The sequence below is a fragment of the Podarcis raffonei genome, chromosome 4 (genome assembly GCF_027172205.1).
Source record: "Podarcis raffonei isolate rPodRaf1 chromosome 4, rPodRaf1.pri, whole genome shotgun sequence".
NCBI lineage: Eukaryota > Metazoa > Chordata > Lepidosauria > Squamata > Lacertidae > Podarcis > Podarcis raffonei.
The window spans coordinates 26,953,199-26,974,299 of record NC_070605.1 but is presented as its reverse complement, the minus strand read 5'-3'; the positions used below and the strand labels follow the sequence as shown (position 1 = coordinate 26,974,299).

Below are 21,101 nucleotides of genomic sequence, written 5' to 3'. Positions count from 1 at the left end.
TTCTTTGTCTTTTCTTTTTTTGAAAATAGTAGCCACTGGGGAGGCAGAAGGGAAATCAGGTTCAGTACAAAATCTCCCCCCCCCCTCAGCTGCTATTTGTCACAGTGCTTGTTTCTTTAACATTAGCTATCCTGCTGTCCCCATATTTATATATTATCCTAATATCCTGCCTCAGTGAGGCATACATTTTTCTCCCCTTCCCATTTTACCCTTGCAAAAATCCTGTGAGGTAGGTTGCATTGAGAGATAGCAACCGGCCCAAGGTCACCCAGTGAACTTTTTGGCTAACTGGGGATTGATTGTCCTGACTTTCTCCAACTGCTTTTTATCTGACCCGGCCTTGTCCTCTTCCCCCAAATCCTGCTTAGGTTCCTGCCCCAATTTCTCAACATATTTATGGGTTCAGAACGTATTCTGAATCTCTTGCATCAACTTATCCCTAGGCTTGCTCCTAGAGACGACCCATTCCCCACATTGTTGCAGCTTGTCTTCAAGGAGGAAATATATGTGCTGTTTCAGGTCTTTATAGGTCCTTGTAAAGCCTTTATTGTTTTGCTATCATTCTGCATTAAAAGTTCCATGAAAATGCAGGCCAAGCATTACCTCTGGGTAACAGCAATGAAGGCCAGTGCAGAAAAATAGCCTTAAAATTATATTTTTATTGCTTAGGTTTCTGTTCCAATGAAAGGTAAAAACAACGCTACTTTCTGCTTTTGATTAACCAACCTTCTCAAATAGAAATCTGGGAGATTGATTTTCTTCCAGAGTTGCTTTGTTTGCTGTTCAGTTGCCTTCCTTAGTAAAATATGTACTTGGAATATGGAGCCAGCACTTTAAAATCCTCTCCTTCTGTCTCTGTCTCTCTTCTGATTTCATATATGAAATATGAAGTTGTGTTTTCCACCCCCTCGGAGTTCTGCAAACACTGCTCTTTTTTTCTCCATTAAAAAATCAACTTTATGTTTTTGCTACTCTTCTCTTTTTTTAAAAAAAATAGGGCATAAATTATTGGCAAGGACAACGCTTTGTCATGGCAGACTTTCTCAGCCAGCAAAGCAGGTCTGCATGCATTTTATCACCACCACTAGTTTATTAATCACCTTCTAAACCACAGTTTCCAGGCAATTTACACATAAGATAATTAAAAACAGTTAAAAGCACAAATGCAACAAAGACACTTAAAACAAGTAGACACCCACAATAAAGTTCCATTTATCCAGCTGGGTAACATAGCTGTCAACGTTTCCCTTTTTTAAAGGGAAATTCCCTTATTCCGAATAGGATTCCTTGCAAGAAAAGGGAAAAGTTGACAGCTATGCTGGGGAAGCTTGTCGGAACTCACGTCTGGAAAGTTCAAATAGTGGACACCTGTCGTATTTTGCAATAAATGAAACTAAGACAAATTAAAGCGCCTATGAACTTTTCTAAACACCTTACATCTTGCCCCAAGAGGCTTTCTGTATGTAGTAAATGAGTGACTCCAGTGACAGCTGCTCCAATTTCCTCTTTGAAGTACTAATTTACTAAATGCAGGGGTTTTTTTCTTTCACCTGGAGCATTCAAAATTAGGGTGCACACACACACAACCCAGAACTTGACATCTGAAGTAGCCCAGCCACTTCCATATTGTACTTCGTCCCCAGCCCCACAAGCTGTTGTTGGACTCCCATCAGCCCCAGTCATAGAATCATATAGAATTGTAGAGTTGGAAGCATGGCCTGTTGCCAGGGATGATGGGAGCTGTAGTCCAGCAACATCTGGTTAGCCAGAATAGTAGTACTGACTCGTGTAAGGACGATTCCTGTGTTCCTGTACATATGTGTCCCACCTTACGTACGGTAATAACTGCCACAAAGCTCCATTCAGAGCATCAGTAGTTGCCATACTGAATCTGAAGCGGCCTTGACGTACTGGTTGTGATATATAAACGAGATAGATTTATTATTTGAGTAGTTGTGAAAACACATTGTGTGTTGAGCCAGGCAGCAAAATGTTTCCAAGGCTGTTCTCTTAGCTGGCATTCTTTGAAATTCTGTTCATATATTCTTATGCCACTTCTGTGCATTGCAGCGTATATCGTAAATGACTCTCAGCTAAAACATGTCACCAGTATTTTTAATAACCCACCCTCACCACCCCTCCACAATCATCAGTTGAACAGAAAGGATGGAGCTAAATGCGCTACTGTTGACATAATACCCCAGATGAATGGGCAATAAACAGAAGTTGGAGCTGATGGTGCCCTGTTATTTAAACTAGGGGTGGCAAACTGGAAACCCAATGGCTGCAACTAGCTCCCATCCTGACTTACCTGGCTCCTTCCCCAGTTTCCCTGTACCAAGTTGGGTGTGCAAGGCAGTGCTCATTAACCTCACAGATGCCCCTGCTTATAGGTATATGCTTCTAGGACCACATTCACACCATGCACTTAAAGCACTATGATACTACTTGAAACAGTCATGGCTTCCCCCATTGAATCCTGGAAATGGTAGTGTTATGTACTAAGCTTGGATCCTAGAACAATAGGCAAGTAGGATCCTAGAACGCAACAACTGATTGGGCTGCAGGAGAAGACCAATCAAGCTCCAGGAGGGAAGCAGAATCAGCCAATCAGACGGGACTCATTGTGTAAATAATGTATATAAAAGCATGAGGTTTGGGGGGCAATTCAATCACTTTTTTACAGCTGTAATAAAGAGCATGAAATGACTACAGGACTCCGAGTATATTTCAGGTAGTTTGCTAAGGGTGTTGAGAGCCAACAAGAGACCCTTATTCCCCTCCCACAGCTACAATTTTCAGAGCGGTTTAACAGTCCACCCCTCTTCCCAGGGAACTATATACCAGATACTGTGAATTATAAGTGAGAAAAGCAGTGTACTGTGCAGAATTCCTGTAGGCATCTGGTTGGCCAATGTGAGAACAGGATGCTGGACTAGATGGTCCTCTGTCTCTAATCTAAGATTTCCCCCACTTTTTGAGCACAACACTTATTTCTTCATTCTGATTTCCTTGCAGTTTTTCTCTCATGGTTTTCTAACATTACTCACAATCTATAAACTGTAGCCTTCTTGCTTTTCATTTCTATTTTAATACTATGATTGACACGGCCCTTGGAATAGACTAGATTTTAATTCCTTGCCAGCCATAACTATGTGCAGTTCTTATTGCATAACAAGTTTTTTTAATGCTTTTTTGCTGTTTTTTTAAAATAATGAAACCATTAATTATTTTTTATTTTACTTAAAAAAAAAGACGCTTCCTATTGAAATTGCTTTTAAACCAGGGATGGAGCAAATGAAACCTATTGCTAGTAAAATACAGGAATTAGTGTTTATTTTCAGTGAGGGGGAGCTTGCAGCCCTCCCAATGTTGGACTCCACGTTCCATCAGCCCCAGTGAGCATGAAGAATGGTCAGGGTGATGGGCATTGTAGTCCAACAACATCTGGAGGGTCAAACATGTTTTCCACACCTGTTTTAAACTGTTTTATTTCTGGCTTTTATTCTTATTTAGAGTCGTACTTTGGAAATCAAACGGAATCCGTTCTGGAAGTCCATTCGACTTCCAAAACGTTCGACTTCCAAGGCAGGGCTTCCGATTGGCTGCAGGAGCTTCCTGCAGCCAATCAGAAGCCACAGAAACCCCGCTGGACGTTCAGCTTCCAAAAGAACGTTCGCAAACCGGAACACTTACTTCTGGGTTTGCGGTGTTCGGAAGCCAAAACGTTTGACTGCTGAGGCGTTTGTCAAAAAAAGGTATGACTGTATTCCTTTTATATATTGCTGTTTGTAGTGTGTGTGTGTTTACTATTTTTGTAAACTGCCTTGAGGTATTTGAATAAAAAGTGGGGTATTAATAATTTAAATAAGTACTTTTAAGCATCCCATTAAACAAATCTGTTTGATCTGATATCAGCCTGATAAAGTGCTGAGATATCGGAGGCTGGATACTGGAAGCTCCTATAGAGAGGGAAGCTATGAGCAATGGGATAAAGCTGACTACAGTATTAACAGCCTTCATTACTAGCCGCCCCAAGGCTCAGCATTTCTCTTTCACGCGTTTCCCCTATTGTTTTGTAAACAGAGCTTCTGCATTGCCCTGATTCAGCTAGCTAGATATCATTGTGTGCTAGATATCATTGCCTCTTTATGTGCCACCATAGGAAAAGTTCCATTTAAACTCTGGGGAATCATTGTGCTTGTGCTCTGAACAACATCCGCACAAGTATGTGTGTATAGCCACAACACATGGGAAGCTTCCTTGGGAGAGCTGATCTTATATTGGTAAAGGAGGCTGGCGAAACTGGCATACGTCGAGGGTGTCAAGTATGAAGCAGGGAAACAAATGAATCCGTGCCTTAAATAACGACATTTAAGTGCTTCCCTGTCTTCCAGGGTTCAGATACCATATGTCAGCTGAAGAACGAACCCACCTGTTTGTTCTTTATAGATGAATCAGCAGAATCGTTGGTGCTGTTTGGGAGGGAAACGGAGGGCTGAAGATAAGGAGGAATGAGCGCAATCTCAGATTAGAGCTATCACACTTTCAAGGTGTTCCTCTTCACTTAAGAGGAGTGACTGATGCCCTCCATACTCAGAGTGGAATGCAGCTCCAGAGCTGGTCTTCAGATGAAGGAAGCAGGGAACCTTGGTTATACAGGAACATGTATGGATGAAGGCGATATATAAAATTGTTAACAAGTTTAGTGGCAGTAGAATGGGTTGAGTGCTATTGAACAAGTAGTTACTGGATGATTTGTGTGAATGAATTGCAAGGCAGAATTCGGGTGTGATGTGCATGTGTTAGCAGGGTGAGTGTTGTTGTGCATGTTTGTTCTTTAAACTGCTTGGGGACCGTCTTATTAAGCTGTGTGCGACTGTGTTAAATGATAAATAAACAAATATTCATTGCAAATGTATTTGCATTGTTTCGATGCCATTTTATTCCATTGGCACCGTCTTCTCAGTGTATTCTTTTCCTTCCTCTTCTTTACTCTTACCGCGCTTTAGTCTGTGTCCCATGCATTCCCAGCCACAATGATGTTGCAACATTATAGCTGCTAATGACAATACCATGGGTGTCTTTGGAGAATAAACTATTTGCTCCTTTAAAAACAAGTTACTGGCAATACAATGTCAATACAATTTATTAATAGGTGGAAGGGGAGAACTTGACACAGATGTGCTGTTTTCAGCAGCATAACCTGAAGCTAAAATAATCTCATAGAGTTCGATCCAGTGCCAGTCCTACTCAGAGAAGGTCCATTATCATTAAAAGGCATGGTGAACTTGGGTCCATTTTCAGCTTTCAGCTTTTGCTGAGATTACTGCATTGCAGGGGGTTGGAAACACCTGGGGTGCCTTCCAACTTTACAGTTCTATGATTCTGATTAATTTCAGTGAGTTTACTCCGAGTAGGACTTAATGGCATGCAACCCATAGAGAACTGTCCATGGTACTGAGGTTTTCTTGTAAATCAAGAATAGATTTTCAGAGCATTCGGATCACATAAAAAAAACCTTGCTGGTTCTGATAATCAGGACTCCAGAATTTGTGGAAACCAGCAGAGTTTTGATATATGGAATATGATGCTCGCTGCAGTTAACTGAACCAATTTGTTGGCTGTGTGTTACAGTAATCATATTGGGTATTTTTTATTATTTTTTTACTTTGCTAGACATCTCAATTTATAAAGGCTGAAGTTCACATATTAATTTGAAAGAACTGACTTGATTTCCCCCCCCCCCAGCTGGTTTAATTTAACATCAGTTCACTTGGTACGGGTTCCCCCCGTGACCTTCTAAACAAAGTCTTCATTTATTTCCTTTTTTGTTTCTGAAAACTTACAGCACAGCCAAGTACAGCGTGGTGACATTTCTACCTCGATTCTTGTATGAGCAGATCAGAAAAGCGGCTAATGCTTTCTTCCTCTTCATTGCCTTACTGCAGGTAGGCCTCTGTGGCGAAATTAAACTGACCACATTTGTCACTCCGTTTAATATAATTACAAGTGAATGTTCTGGGCATATCTTTCCTATAGCAATGATGAAACCCCCGAACTGTGGACCTCACCATTGCATGACACAGTGATCATGCTCCATAGAATCAATGGGAGTGATTGACAGCAAATGCTTTCAGGCTGTTGTTCTGTTCTAAGGGCTTCCAACATCATGCCTTTCCTGATGTTCCTGGACTACAACTCCCATAACCCTCGGCCATACTGGCCGGGTCTGATGGGAGTTGCAGTTCAACAACATATGGAGGCTAACATGTTGTCTACCCCCATATGTAAGAGTATCAGAACAGAGCTGGGACCAAGGGTAGCATTAACTAAACCTAGACCTGGAGGATGTGTTCTCCAGCTAACGGTCTCTGAGACTCAGACTAGAGTAAAACAGGCCTATTGACCACACAAAGGGAGAAAGCCAACCTGTATTTGAAATGATCCTGGGATGCTTCAGTCAGGAGCCTTTGTATTGTTTGCCAATTGAAAAGGGTCAGTGTTGCACACACATTGTGTCCCTTAACAGAGCTCTGAGCCCATGCAGTCCAATGCAGCTTGCTAGGGACGCGGGTGGTGCTGTGGGTTAAACCACAGAGTCTAGGACTTGCTGATCAGAAGGTCGGCGGTTCGAATCCCCATGATGGGGTGAGCTCCCATTGCTTGGTCCCTGCTCCTGCCAACCTAGCACTTCGAAAGCATGTCAAAGTGCAAGTAGATAAATAGGTACCATTCCGGTGGGAAGGTAAACTGCGTTTCCGTGCACTGCTCTGGTTTACCAGAAGTGGCTTAGTCATGCTGGCCACATGACCTGGAAGCTGTACGCCGGCTCCCTCGGCCAATAAAGCGAGATGAGCGCCGCAACCCCAGAGTCGGTCACGACTGGACCTAATGGGTCCCTTTACCTTTACCTAGGTTAGGCCCTAGTTTCAGAGGCTAGTGACGCATTGCACCACATTTATGTTGTAGAGCCCTAACACTGGTTTTTAGAAACAAAAAGTTCAAGACAAGGGAATTTAGACTGCAGAAGGACAAAGGGGGAGGAGATGCTTCACCCTTGCATTGCCCAGTCGTTCTCTACTCTAAATCACCCCACCAAACCATATTTCCTTATGTGTTTGGAATCCCGTGGAAGAAAAGCGGTAGAGAAAGGGTCACAATTTGGAGTAGAGAAGCAGCAGGTAAAGAATAGATTTAAGTTACCCTCACCGCTCAACTTTCAACTACAAGTTCTTCCCTCCAGAAGTTGCTTTTCATTTAGCAAATGGCATCAGGAATTTTGGCTTTTTTCTCTCAGTACTTTCCCAGTAGGAGAAAACATTGGTCATAGCCGTAACATTATTTTTTCCCCTTTTCAGCAAATTCCAGATGTCTCACCAACTGGAAGATATACCACCTTGGTGCCACTGCTATTTATTCTCACGGTTGCTGGCATCAAGGAGATTATTGAAGACTATGTGAGTATACGTTGGGCATTTGGATGAAATAGGCCAACCATCTATTGTTGGAGGGGAAGCGCCATAGCTCAGTGGCAGAGCATCTGCTTTGCATGCAGAAGGTCCCAGGTTCAATTCCTGGCAATTCCAGGCAAGGAGAGACTCCTGTTTGAAATACTGGAGAGCTACTGCCAGTCAGTGCAGGCAGCACTGAGCTAGATGGGCCAATGGGTTGATGTAGTATAAGGCACTTCTCTGTCTTTTCTAACCAATGTTCCTCCGATCCTTTGAAACTTAGATGTGGTCATGCAAGAGACATTTGTGTGTATGGGGCAGGAGCCTATAGAGACACCCGTGGACACCTTGCATTCAAAGGACACCAATTGTGCATTGGGATGTATTAGTTATTTATGTAGTTTCCTGATATTTAATTCCACCCTCCCATTGCAGCCAGAATCATTACAAAACCATACAAGAAGAATAAATGTGCTAAGAGCAGAGGGTGAGCTGGAAATCAGGCCTTTGACTCTCTCTCTCTCAACTCATCTACCTAGAAGTGGCCATTCCATCAGACTGTAAGAGGATACTGGATTAGATGAGCACCTGGCCTCTGATTCATCAGGGTTCTTCTGTTGTTACAAAGCTTAATTTTATATTCTGAGATAAGCCCCACTGAGTTCAGTGGGACTTACTGATAGGTGAGTCTATGAGGCTCTGTAGTCTTAATGGGCAGCACTGCTCGGTTATATGAACTCTGTCATATGACCTGCCTAATTACCAAAGTTCTCACAGCACATCTGAAATACAACAACATAAAAACGGGTGGGATTCAACATAGCTCTGAAGGACTTGTGCACTTGGGAAAAGAGGTCCACTCACGCAACAAGACTTTTCCACCCTCTTGTCCCCTCTGCTTACCCCTTAAGCATGATCTGGGGTTTTCCCCAACCCTCCAGAGCAAATGCAAGGGGTGCATAGGGGGAAAGTCCTGGTTTTTTGGACCTTGTTCCATGCATGAAACAACTTAGTTAAACCCTGCCCTTTGATTTGCTATGGAGATGCAAAAGCGTGCACACATTTCCCATCAGCTTTCAGATGTCCCAGTTGCCGCTCTGCTTCTGAGTCTTTTGGCCACAGCAGGTCCCCTGGGGTACGACCTTGCCCCAGAAATTAGTGCTAGAGCTGCCAGTTCTTAGTTCCTCCCAGAGCAGTGTTTCATCACTTGCACTTACTGCTGTGGCCAGTGACCAAGCCTGATGCGTGGTGCCCAGATAATGGTTTGCAGGGACATGATGGAGGACTTAAAAATAGCTCTCGCTTTGTATGTAGAAAGTTCTAGGTTCAATCCTGGTGCCTCCAGTTAAAAATAGATCAGGTTGCAATTGATGAAAAGGGCCTTTGCCTGAGACCCTGGAGAGCTTTTGTTAGTCTGAACAGACAAGGCTTTGCTAGGTGGACAGTCTTACCCAACCTGGTATCCTCCAGAAGCTTTGGACTACAACTTCCATCATCTGATTCCATTGAGTATGTTGGCTGGGGCTGATGGGTGTTGTAGTTTCTTCTTCTTTGGTGATCACTTGTAGCTGAGTAAGATTGTCTTCCATAAATATGGTTTTAACAGTGAGTCCGTAAGTGACTGTGGAGGCCAATTCTGGATCTACACCTCCTTCCACAGTGGGGACATTGGTTTCCGGGCCGGAGTTGATAACGGTGTGAATTTGCCAAGTGTGCCTTCCTCTTAGCACATTTCTCTTCAAAGCCCATGACACCTTTGGTAAAGGCTGTTCTCCAACCAGAGTGCTCACAGGCCAGTGTTTCCCAGCTGTCAGTGTTTATACTACATTTTTTTAAGATTTGCCTTGAGACAGTCTTTAAACCTCTTTTGTTGACCGCCAGAATTATGCTGGTTGTAGTTTAAAGCATCTAGAGGCTCTGGGTTAGAGAAGCCTTGTCTGACCTTTGATAAGGCAGCCTCCTTTGTTCCTGATGTGATGCAGTCTTAGTGCTAAAATTTAGCAGACCTGGCCCTGTAAGTTGCCTGGAGAGAGGTGACCTCCTGGGAACCACAATTCAGCTAATTTCTTTGGAGGAAAAAAAATGGATAGAAAAGTGCAGCAAACAAAACTAATTACTTCATCACAGACATCCATCAAAGAGAATTAAAACTGTAGCTGTAACAGAGCCTTCCTCAACAAGAGGTTTTTGAGCCACTGTGCAGGCAGAAACTCCCCATGTGTGTCTCTTTGGATCCTAGCCAAATTCATTTAGCATTTCTTTGCAGACAAAACATTTCAGCTTTACCTTGAGACAGACCTTTAAAGCCCCGTTTCTATTGAACACTGATGAAGTTATGCCCCCGAAATAATCCGTCCTTTCAGAAGTTTCTGCCCAGGGCTCCATGGTGTCTGCACAGCCTTGGAATTACTGGCACAAAGTTGCATTTTTATTTTATTTTATCTAAAATGTATAGGCGAAGCAATATACCATGCGTTGGACATGGCTCAAAGCCACTCCCTTGGTTGGTAGAAAGTAGAAGAGCTAAATTTGGAAATGTTTGCCTGCTAGACGCAGGCCAGGAATGGACCATAATGCCAGAGACGTGGGAGATTGGATTTGGATTGTGGTTTGTTGTGGTTATTGGGTGGCCTTCAGCAGTCTGCCTTATCTTTGCCTCGGTTCCCATCTGTAAAATAGTAACATTATTGACCTAAATCATAGGCCTCTTGTGTGGCTAAATGGAATAAGGATTGAAAAATACTATGCACTCTAAGAGGGCTATTGAGAGTGTTGGGTGAAAATTACTGTAATTTGTTAGTTTCCAGCGCTGTCATGCTTTACAGTTCTTGGTTTGCACTATAGCCTGTGGGGGATGTTGAAGTGAAGGCTGTTTACATTTGCAGGAACATAGGAAGCTGCTTTATACTGTGTTAGACCATTTGTCCATATAGTTCAGTATCTTCTACACGGACTGGCAGCGGCTCTTCAGGATTTCACACAGGGTTCTCTGGTGGTGCCAAGATTTGAACCTGGAACCTTCTGCATGCAAAGCCCTGCCTCTGAGCTATGGCCCCTTCTAGCTACAGTGGTATCTCGGGTTAAGTACTTAATTCGTTCTGAAGGTCCGTTCTTAAGCTGAAACTGTTCTTAACCTGAAGCACCACTTTAGCTAATGGGGCCTCCTGCTGCTGCCGTGCGATTTCTGTTCTCATCCTGAAGCAAAGTTCTTAACCCGAGGTACTATTTCTGGGTTAGCGGCGTATGTAACCTGAAGCGTCTGTAACCCGAGGTACCACTGTACTTGAAACCAAAGGTGCGAACTCTTCCTAGTTGCCTCCACAAACTAGTGACTCCCTCCCCAATCCTCATTCCATTCTCTATATTATGGGGATAATGATACTAACGTGTCTTGTAAGGTGTTCTAAGGCTTATCAGCATAATATGAAGCAGGTGGAGCTCTTAGCAAAAGCACCTTGTAAGTACAAAGATTCATTGTGTGCGCATTGGCTGGTCAGCCCATTAGAGAGTTGAAAGGCCTTGATACATTTTGGAACTTGAAATGTCAAGCGTAATAGAAGTGGTCTTGTCTCTCGGTTCCTCTGCTTTGCTTTAGCCTTTTGGGTGCACAGATCACTTTTCTCAGTGTTTCTCCAACTAAATGTTTGTACTTTGACTTCCCAATAGAAAAGACACAAGGCTGACAGTACGGTGAACAAAAAGAAAACAGTGGGTAAGGTCTTCTTTTAATTTCCTTTTAAATAAAGTACACACAGGGGGGAAAGTCACAACCTGATTGTCTTATTTGTTATTTCATTTATTTCACAAAGTTTATATGCTGCTGGATTGTAAAAATACAAGCCCTCAAAGCGATTCACAAAAAGGATAAAACGAAATTGTCAGTCAAAGACAGTTAAAACAAACGATTGAAAACAGTAAAAAACAACAATCGGCAATGGGGGGGGAATCAAACACATGTCAGCATTTTGCATGTCTGGATAAACTTGTCTATTTTTAGCAGGCACTAAAAAGAGTATAGTGAAGATGCCCATCTGATTGCAATAGGCAGGGAGCTCCAAGGTGTAGGTGCTGCCACACTAAAAGATGGATTTCATACAAATGTGGAACTAATATATAAGGTTATGGTTTATTTCGCTTTCAATAAACCATGATCTGTAGCAAAGGTTTGTTTTGGGCTCACTGATCATGATTTACTTGAACTTTTGGAGGCAGCACTAAGCTAAGGATCATGCTTCCTTCCTTCCATATGTTAGCAGGGAATGGAAAAGTTGTCCAGATAAAAGCATTTATAGAAAGCCAGCAGCTATGGTTTACTGTGACGTCTAAAGTGGGTCAAGGATTACTTTTGGTTTCAAAAATTTGTGATTTATGACTAAATTCTAATATAACCTGCAAGAGAAAGAATTGGGAGAAAGTATATAATTGTTTAGATGCCACGTGTTGGTAATTAGTCATGATTGGAACTTTTACCTTTTGCCTAATTATTATAAGTAGTATCTGATTACACTGCGCCAAGGGGCCACGAAACGACACTGCATTATTGTCATTATCAATTCTGCAAGAATGTGCCTTATCCCGCTTTAATTACTATATTCATTATTTCTCTTTGTGTTCCTGTTCCTGTCTTATTTGCTGTATTGTCATGGGCAATGGCAGATTCAAATCTAAATAAATGAAAATGAGAAATGCTTTATTTCGACTGAGTGATTAATGCCGTATTCTGCATCATTTCACACAGCCCCATTGTCTCTAATTACACAAAGGTACAAATAGGCATCAATTGGGTTGGAGCAATCAGTGACAATGCAGTCACTGCACTTGTCTCAAGCACCACCATGGTGTATAATTGCATAGAATAGTATATTGTATATGATGAGCTGCCTGAGTATATTTAGATCCGTTCCCTTAAGTGATTTTAGCAGTGGCAATCCATATCTGAGAGAGAAATAATTACACTGGTTTATACAATTACTTGCAAGCTCCCGTTTTTAAATTAAAATGCGCAGTATTGACTTTTGGCTGAGGTTTTGGCAGAACATCAGGTTTTCTTTCTTTAATTTAAAGCATACTTTATGGGTCAAATTTCAGTGCCCATTCCCCCCCCCCCCCATTTTAATGTTGTAGATTTATCTGAAAGAATGACAGGTTATCTTGAGCTGGTTATGAGAACAAGCCTCCTCCCGTTCTGGGCCTGTGATTTCCTCCTCTTCCTCCTCTGGTGCAGCTTGGATCTGGCATTCAGAAACTTTCCCCTGTACTCTTTTATCAACTATAGCTTTCTGGGTCTGGTATACACATAACACTGAACTATGGCTCAGTGTTATGTGTGAACCTACCCTGGCCACCTAAGTATGGTTTGTGAACTATTGTGAAGGGTTACTCACTAACCAAAGTTTTTAGTTGGTTTGTCAACCTTAGCTAAGGTTAATCTTGGTTTAGGGTTACATATCGACTGGGCCTCCTCCTTAACTATGGCTAAGGAGTTGTCATTACCCAAAAGCTACAGAGTCACTAGTGAAGAACAGCAAAATATTCAAACCACTCTCAAGACTCAGCTCCTCTTGCTGGTGCATTTAACTGTTTTGTGATGTAATTGTGAGGTTTAAGTGATTGTGTGATGCCTCAGCTTTAACTAAGTTTAATAAAGGTAAAGGGACCCCTGACCGTTTTATAGATGATTGCTGACATTAACCATAGGGACGTGGGTGGCGCTGTGGGTTAAACCACAGAGCCTAGAACTTGCTGAAGGTCGGCGGTTTGAATCCCTGCGACAGGGTGAGCTCCCGTTTCTTGGTCCCTGCTCCTGCCTACCTAGCCAGTGTGGTGTAGTGGTTAAGAGCGGTGGACTCGTAATCTGGTGAACCGGGTTCGCGTCTCCGCTCCTCCACATGCAGCTGCTGGGTGACCTTGGGCCAGTCACACTTCTCTCTCAGCCCCACTCACCTCACAGAGTGTTTGTTGTGGGGGAGGAAGGGAAAAGGAGATTGTTAGCCGCTTTGAGACTCCTAAAGTGGAGTGAAAGGCGGGATATCAAATCCAAACTCTTCTTCTTCTTCTAGCAGTTCGAAAGCACGTCAAAGTGCAAGTAGATAAATAGGTACTGCTCCGGCGGGAAGGTAAACGGTGTTTCCGTGCTTCTCTGGTTCGCCAGAAGCAGCTTAGTCATGCTGGCCACATGACCTGGAAGCTGTACGCCGGCTGCCTCGGCCAATAAAGCGAGATGAGCGCCGCAACCCCAGAGTCGGCCACGACTGGACCTAATGGTCAGGGTTCCCTTTACCTTTAACATTAACCATGGATAGCCTTAGTCATGGTTTAGCATGTGCAAAGAAGGCCAGACTGTGGTTCTTTTTAATGTTGGTTAGTCGGAAGCAGCCGTCTTCAACCCATAGTTTATGAAGCTGACTTATTTTTCACTGGGTGTTTGGAGGACATACTAATTGTGGTTAATTCTAAACTGGAAGTTTCCAACGTGCTCTTCACAGTCACAGTGGCAAAGACATGGGGAGTGTGCAGGGGCAGGCATAAGTTAGGCTTATTCTCACAATGCTAAACCGTACAAATGTGGCCACTTAGAACTTCACATTAATTTAAGAATTTGGGATTGTTTCAGCAACTGCTAGAACAAATCTGATCCCTGGGGGAGTTCTGCTTGACCCCCAGTTGCCAACCCGATGAAAAAAGAAAGCTGTAGCATTAAAACTTGCTTGTAGAGCATTTTGGGGAGATGTCAGGGTCTTCTGAGCCTCCCCACTCTACTTTCTTTTTAGAGTGATCAATGACTCATAGACCAATCAGTGATAGGGAACACATTAATATGTGATAATTTAAAAGAGAGAGCGAGAAATATGCAGTTTTCTTTTTTCCTTGTTCTTCCAGTTTTAAGAAATGGGATGTGGCAGAATATTATGTGGAAAGAGGTAAGAACTACATTTAAGATGACTTGTGAATTAGGTACTTTTTAAATGTTGTAATGAACTCATAATTTTGATCTGCACTGGGGTTCTAAGAATGGGAGCTCAAGGTTCTTAGTTCATATATCTTCACAGAGCAATTCTTAGTGTTTCTCAGGTCATATGTGCTCTCCCATTTTAAATCCCAAGCAAGGAATGGTTACTAATTGTGTAATGTAAGTGCATGTCTTCTTGCTTGATATAGATGTGTCACTCATTGTTTATGGAAACAGAGAGGAGATGGACCACACTTAGAAAGGAGCCCTGGTAAAACAGGTTCAGAGTCCTACGTAGCAGTGGTTGGTTTATTTTCCAAGTGGTGGGTCCATATGCAGCCAAAATGGCGCCATCCATACATGAAAAAGAAACATGGCATCAGCATGATTGGGGGAACACTAAGCTTTCTAGAAGTATAGACAGAAAACCCACAACTAAAACACCTCATTGAGTGCTGGAGCATGCTCAGTGTGACCATGTTGGTTAACTATTGGAGTAGAAAAATACAGGTGTGTATTTCTGGATTCGGATTGTGTCTGGGTTGATTTGTTTGTGGGCGAATCAAGGCTAGATCTCCAAATTCAGCCCAAAATTGGGTCAGGGGTGGGGTGGAGCTTGCACAGCCCTAGTTAATATTGCCCGTCTTAAATCCTTTGGGGGGGGGAGAGAGCCAGTAAGGCAGATCATGAAATTAAATATGTAAGACAGCATTTGCACAGCATTAATACATTAGTAAAAATCCTGAAAGCCAGGAAGGATAATAGGGTACAATGTTGTCATTCAGCTCCTTGCCAATTTGAATAAATCACATTTTATTCTAGAGTGCAGACTGCTTAAAATGGGCAGATGAAGAAGGGGCACATTTCATTTCACTCAGAACATGTATCACCCTTCCGTTGGTACGATGTAGCTGCCACATTATGTAAACTAGGAAAAAATTTGCAAATGAAAGTGAGAAGGAAACAAAACCCAAGCTACTTTAATATGCTTCACCCTGAAAAGAGGAATATGTTTTAAAACATCGAAGGAAGCAAAACTTGGAACACCTTTGTTGGATAAAGTGAATTGGAATAAAAGGATGAAAACCTTTGACTTAGTGCAATATGACCATTCACTCAGGTTACAACCCTTTATGCGGTTATGCTGCTTATAGGCCATTGATACACCGCTGGCAGAGGGACGCAGGTGGCGCTGTGGGTTAAACCACAGAGCCTAGGACTTGCCGATCAGAAGGTCGGTGGTTCGAAACCCCGCGACGGGGTGAGCTCCTGTTGCTCGGTCCCTACTCCTGCCAACCTAGCAGTTCGAAAGCATGCCAGTGCAAGTAGATAAATAGGTACCTCCCTGGTGGGAAGGTAAACAGTGTTTCTGTGTGCTGCTCTGGTTCGCCAGAAGCGGCTTAGTCATGCTGGCCGCATGACCCGGAAGCTGTACGCTCCCTCGGCCAATAAAGCGAGATGAGAGCCGCAACCCCAGTCGGCCACGACTGGACCTAATGGTCAGGGGTCCCTTTACCTTTTACCTACCGCTGGCAGATAAAACCAGGAAAAGAAAAGTGCAGAGTCAACCATGCAATTCTTTACTCCTGGTGTCCCTGTCTATTCCACATCTGCTCTATTTTCTCCCCAGCTCCCTCTTTCTCTTTGAGTCCCTGGATGCAGCCCTTTCCCCTCCTCCGTTTCGAGAACCTGCATTCTGATGCCATGGCATCAATGCCTGCTTTTTGCCACTTCCACTCAGGAGGCATTGCTGGTTGGCAAGAGGCAAAGACCCCAGACTCTGTCCCTGCAGCGAATGGGCTCCCCTCAAAACTGTGAATGCTCATTATAACACACTGTTGTTTCCCCGCTTCTCTTGGTACGGAGGATTGACTAACTAACAGTATGGATGGACTCTTGTCTTTCTCTCTGTTCATTTTCTCTCTTTTCATGCTGCTGCACTCCTGCCCCTGGCTCAACAGGTGGCAGTGGGAGACTTTGTGAAGGTCACCAATGGGCAGCACCTCCCAGCAGACATGATCATTTTATCTACCAGGTCAGATATGCTGAGTGGCTGTGAAATGATGCTTCTGCTAAACTGAGGTTTTTAAAGAAACAATCTTTGCACTTAAAGAAATTCAGATAATATGGGATGGAATTCCTTTCTCCCTTCTCTGAATTGGTTACATGCAGGCACCTTCAGCTCATAGGGGTAGCATCTGAATGTGCTCTAGAGCAGCACACTGGCTGCATTTGGGCAATCCTATTAAGCTGACATGCGAATACACAAAACTCCTTATTCCTTCCTCTTTGTGAGAGCTGCAATTCAACCAGGAAGCCTCTAATTAACCATAGTTTCCTGTTTACTGGGAAAACCTATGGTTACTAACTTTGGAACAAGTGCGCACATCAAACCATAGTTTGAAGATTAATATTCTGCAGAATTGCATGCTCTCCTATTAACCCTCTCCCTTTAGGTAAAGAGCAGGCAGCCAACTTCCCATGTTCCGTGAAAGATACTTTCTTCTTTTACATATTGGCACAGATACACGAAGCTCAATTCCTTGTGCCCTTACTATTACAAGTAATGTCAGAATGGAGAAACCAAATGGGCTGAGAGGATGACATGGTTCCATCTCATTGGCTCTGTTGGTCCTCAAGGCGGATTGCACTGCAGGGGAATGAACCACATAATTTGTTTTGCTTCTGTGGTTTCTCCATACAGATGTTACTAGAACAGTGTTGTGCTGGAAGTGGGTTCTGCTACACTGCTACATAAATTGATGTTGCGTTATGGCAGAGTCTGGCCAATGTCCCTTAATGCTATTTGTGCTGGACATTTCTGCAAAGGATTGCTTTTGGTAACATCAATTTTTCCCATGGTGCATAGGATTGATTGATTGATTGATTTAAATAGGCCTCAGTTCACCAGAGTCTGCATGTTCTGAAGGTGCCGTGTTTCCTGATTTTGTATAAAGCCTGCATTACATTAATTTTTTGCACTGTTTGCATACTAAAAAATAAATAAAATCCTTATGATAGAGTTTCTTTTTTTAAACAAAACACCACAAATTCAGTTAACAGTTTTGGGGGAAATCACTGCTTGAATTCTTGTGTGTTGAGCCAGTGGGTGTACCTTTATTCTTTCTTACTTATTTTGCAGTCACCTTTCTTTTTAGAGGTTGCTTCTTAAGCATGGTGTGTATGATATATAACATGTTGCTGTACTTTTGCAGTGAACCTCAGGCGATGTGCTATATTGAAACATCTAATCTCGATGGCGAGACTAACCTTAAAATACGGCAGGTAAAAAACAACAACACAAATCTTTTGATTTTTTTTTGAAAAGTCGAGGAAATGACAACTAGGAATAGCAGAAATATTAGTTGGAATAAGAGGCTTGCTACTGCATGTCTGAATATTGGTTGTTCATTATAGCAGCCACGTAAATATGTCCTCATTGCTCAATTTAGCATAACCATAGCACCTGCAACACTATGAGAGGGGTATGGGAAAGCAGTCTTGGGAGACTTTCTCTCCAGGGTTGTAGTCACAGGCTTAGGAACAGGTGACGTTGCCTGATACCAAGTCAGATGTGATATGTCTTGTCCAATATTGGGGGAATCTTTGGCCCTCCAGATGCCATTCCACTACAGCTCTCATCATCCTTGACCATGGACCATGGACCATGCTTTTTGAGGCTGATGGGAGATGGAGACAGACAATGGCTGGAGGGCCACAGGTCCTTTGTCTGGTCCACAGTGATTGGCAGTGGCTTTCCAGGCAGAGCTGTCGTCATCTGCTACCTCATCCTTTTAGCTGGAGAGAAACAGCAGGACCTTCTGGATGCTTTAATACTGTATTATGACTCCTCCAAAACTATGGCCTAGAATGTGCCACTCCTTCGGTAGTGGAGAAAATGTCATCCCCAGCAACTTTCAAGGGGGTTGTCAAAAATCAATTGGGGCAGGGGTTCATTATTTAAGATGAGGCAGCAGACGGTTTAGTCCTTTTTTATTATTTAAATGGGAAAGATGTTGTCTGAGCTGCATCCCAGCAGCATCCACATTTACCACAGCTTGGCACAATGGAAACGATATTCTAGTAGAACCAGGAGAGTCTTAATGCAGTGTAAGGCAGGCTGCTTTACATGATGGACCCTGAACCCGGGGTATCTAACATGCTGCCCCCAGCTGTTGCTTGATTCCCATCAACGTGGCCAACAGTCGGGGCTCGTGGGAGTGTTGAAGTCCCAACAGTTTCTGGAGGCGCACCATGCAATGTAGTCCTGTCCTAATTCATGAGAAGAGAAGAGTTTAGTTGATGACTGTGCCTGTGGACTGGTCCCTTGCAGGGTTTGACCCAGACTGCTTGCCTCCAGTCAAAAGAAGAAGTGATGAAAACATCTGGGAAAATAGAGTGCGAAGGGCCCAACCGTCACTTGTACGACTTCACTGGAAACCTGCGTTTAGATGGCCAAAGGTATTCCTTGGATAAAAGAATAACTATTGCCATGTTTAATGCCCATCTCCCACACACCCCATGTGCCTAAGCTTTACTTTAGGATACTGGAGGTCTTCTCTCCCCCGTGCGTGGCTATGCACACTTGAAGGGAGCTGGGAAGAGGGGTTGGCTCTGTATGCATGAGGGACTAGGATCACAGGGGATTGTGGGTCATTGCCCAGGTGTGCCTCTGGTAGGGATGGATGAACCTGTCCATTTTGTTTTCTCTCATTTTCTTGTTTTTACAATATGAAATTCTGTTCCCCATATTTCCACATTGATTTGATTTTTTAAAAATGTCCTCATGAAAATTCACCAGCATTTTAATGCAGGTTTCTTTTATTATACACATATTTGCATGAAAATTAGCCTAATACGTTCTTCTGTTGGAAAAAAAATCCCTTAAGAACAAACATTTTTTGCATACTTTACCTAGTACACACATCTTTGTACACATTACTTGGTTGGGGAACTGCAATGCAAAATTCCTCCTGCACCTTTCTTATTTTATTTTAAATTTTAAGGACATCTTTGTGGTGCATCTTGTTTTTTGGACCATGCTGTTGTTTCCACCTCCAACCTTTTTCTCCTTCTTTATCCTCAGTCCAGTTCCGATTGGACCTGACCAGATCTTACTAAGAGGTGCACAGATAAGGAACACTCAGTGGGTTTTAGGAATTGTTGTCTACACAGGACATGATACGAAACTTATGCAGGTAAAGTTGGCTTTCCATTACCAAAGAGTAGATTTGCCAGTTTTTCACCTTTGCTTATTTCTTTTATATATATATATAGAGAGAGAGAGAGAGTGTGTGTGTGTGTTTATACTGGATTGTTTTTTTAAAAAGTGATTTACCAAAAAGATAAAACAGTGAATTTATCTACAAGAAGAATTAACAACATTAATTTAAGACTTTCAGAAAGTTAAAATAACAATAAGCTTAAAAACAGATTTAAACTCCTATCAATTTTCTAAATATCTAGGTAGAGTTGTCTAAACAGAAGTGTTTTTAGGAGGAGCCAAAAAAGAATACAGCGAAGGCACCTGCTTGACACCAGTAGGCAGGGAGTTCGAAAGTGCAAGTGCTGCCACACTAAAGGATTGAATTCTTACAAAGTGGGAGACTTCTAGGGGGGATACACACCACTCCTCTAGCACAGTGGTTCCCAAACTTCCTGCCCCATGTAGACCACTTGAAAGTTGCTGAGGTTAATTATTTTTTTCTGTCTAGCTGTTTTAATGTGCTGTGCTAATTTTTAATTGTATTTTCACCGCTTCTTTTATTTCTTATATATTGTGTTTTATTGCACTTGCAATTTGAATTCTGTGGAATCTGAATAGTAATACAATAAGATCCAATATAAGCAGTAAAAAGAGCAATACAAATACAATTAAAATACAGATGGATATTTAACATGGACCACTTGAATGAAGCTTGCAAAGATTTATTTCCTAATGGTAGCCTCACCTCACTTTCCCCAGGGGCGAGTTAAGACCTAACTGCCCAAAGGAAGGAAGAAGTGAGAATGTTTGTTGATTCTTCACGCTGGGGCAGACTAAAATAATAGAACTGTAGTGTTGTAAGGGGACCCAAGGGTCATCTAGTCCAACTCCCTGCATTTCAGGAATTTCAGAATGGCCACCAAGGAAAGATGACCATTGCCATCCTGTTACGCTGCTGCTGAAAGAATTACACTTGCTGCTAGTCAGATACCAGGATAAGTTGAAGGCTCTGGTGTACAAAGCCCTGTATAACCTGGGACTAAATAATAGTCTCGTCCCTTCTATACCCAACTGATCATTGCACTCTGCAGGAGAGGGACTTCTAGGTACAGTCTCCAGCATCTCCTTGTATTTCTGGGGAAATCCTGGCGAAGCAGTGCAAGCACTGTGGGGCTAGATGGTATATAATGCAGCTTCAGATGTTCCTCTGGCTCTTATATGATGAGCTCGGTGAACTGATTCCTCTTCTCTGGCTGTTCCTTTCCAGAATTCAACCAAAGCTCCCTTGAAGAGATCGAATGTGGAGAAAGTGACCAATATGCAGATTCTCATTTTGTTCTGCATCCTGCTCGTTATGGCTCTAGTGAGTTCTGTGGGTGCCTTACTATGGAACAGAACACATGGAGAAGTCATTTGGTACTTTGGCTCAAACAGTAAGCAAGATCAGCATCTGTGTTTGTCTCTCTATGTGTGATCCTCTTATTCCAGAATC

At 42.7% G+C, this 21,101-nt stretch overlaps 1 protein-coding gene across 7 annotated transcripts in view; it reads left to right on the top strand.

The window, feature by feature from the left end:
* Positions 1-21,101, top strand: part of ATP8A2 (ATPase phospholipid transporting 8A2) — a 318,241-nt gene that overhangs the window by 51,199 nt on the left and 245,941 nt on the right. For 6 of the 7 annotated variants that reach the window (XM_053385915.1, XM_053385914.1, XM_053385918.1 and 3 more), the window contains exons 3-11: positions 5,852-5,951; positions 7,362-7,460; positions 11,121-11,166; positions 14,334-14,374; positions 16,365-16,438; positions 17,619-17,688; positions 18,737-18,864; positions 19,490-19,601; positions 20,877-21,042. In XM_053385915.1, coding sequence (XP_053241890.1) covers positions 5,852-5,951; positions 7,362-7,460; positions 11,121-11,166; positions 14,334-14,374; positions 16,365-16,438; positions 17,619-17,688; positions 18,737-18,864; positions 19,490-19,601; positions 20,877-21,042 — 836 coding nt within the window. Of the gene's footprint in view, positions 1-5,851; positions 5,952-7,361; positions 7,461-11,120; positions 11,167-14,333; positions 14,375-16,364; positions 16,439-17,618; positions 17,689-18,736; positions 18,865-19,489; positions 19,602-20,876; positions 21,043-21,101 lie in introns of those variants that run through there. The other variant, XM_053385919.1, reaches the window with a different exon arrangement.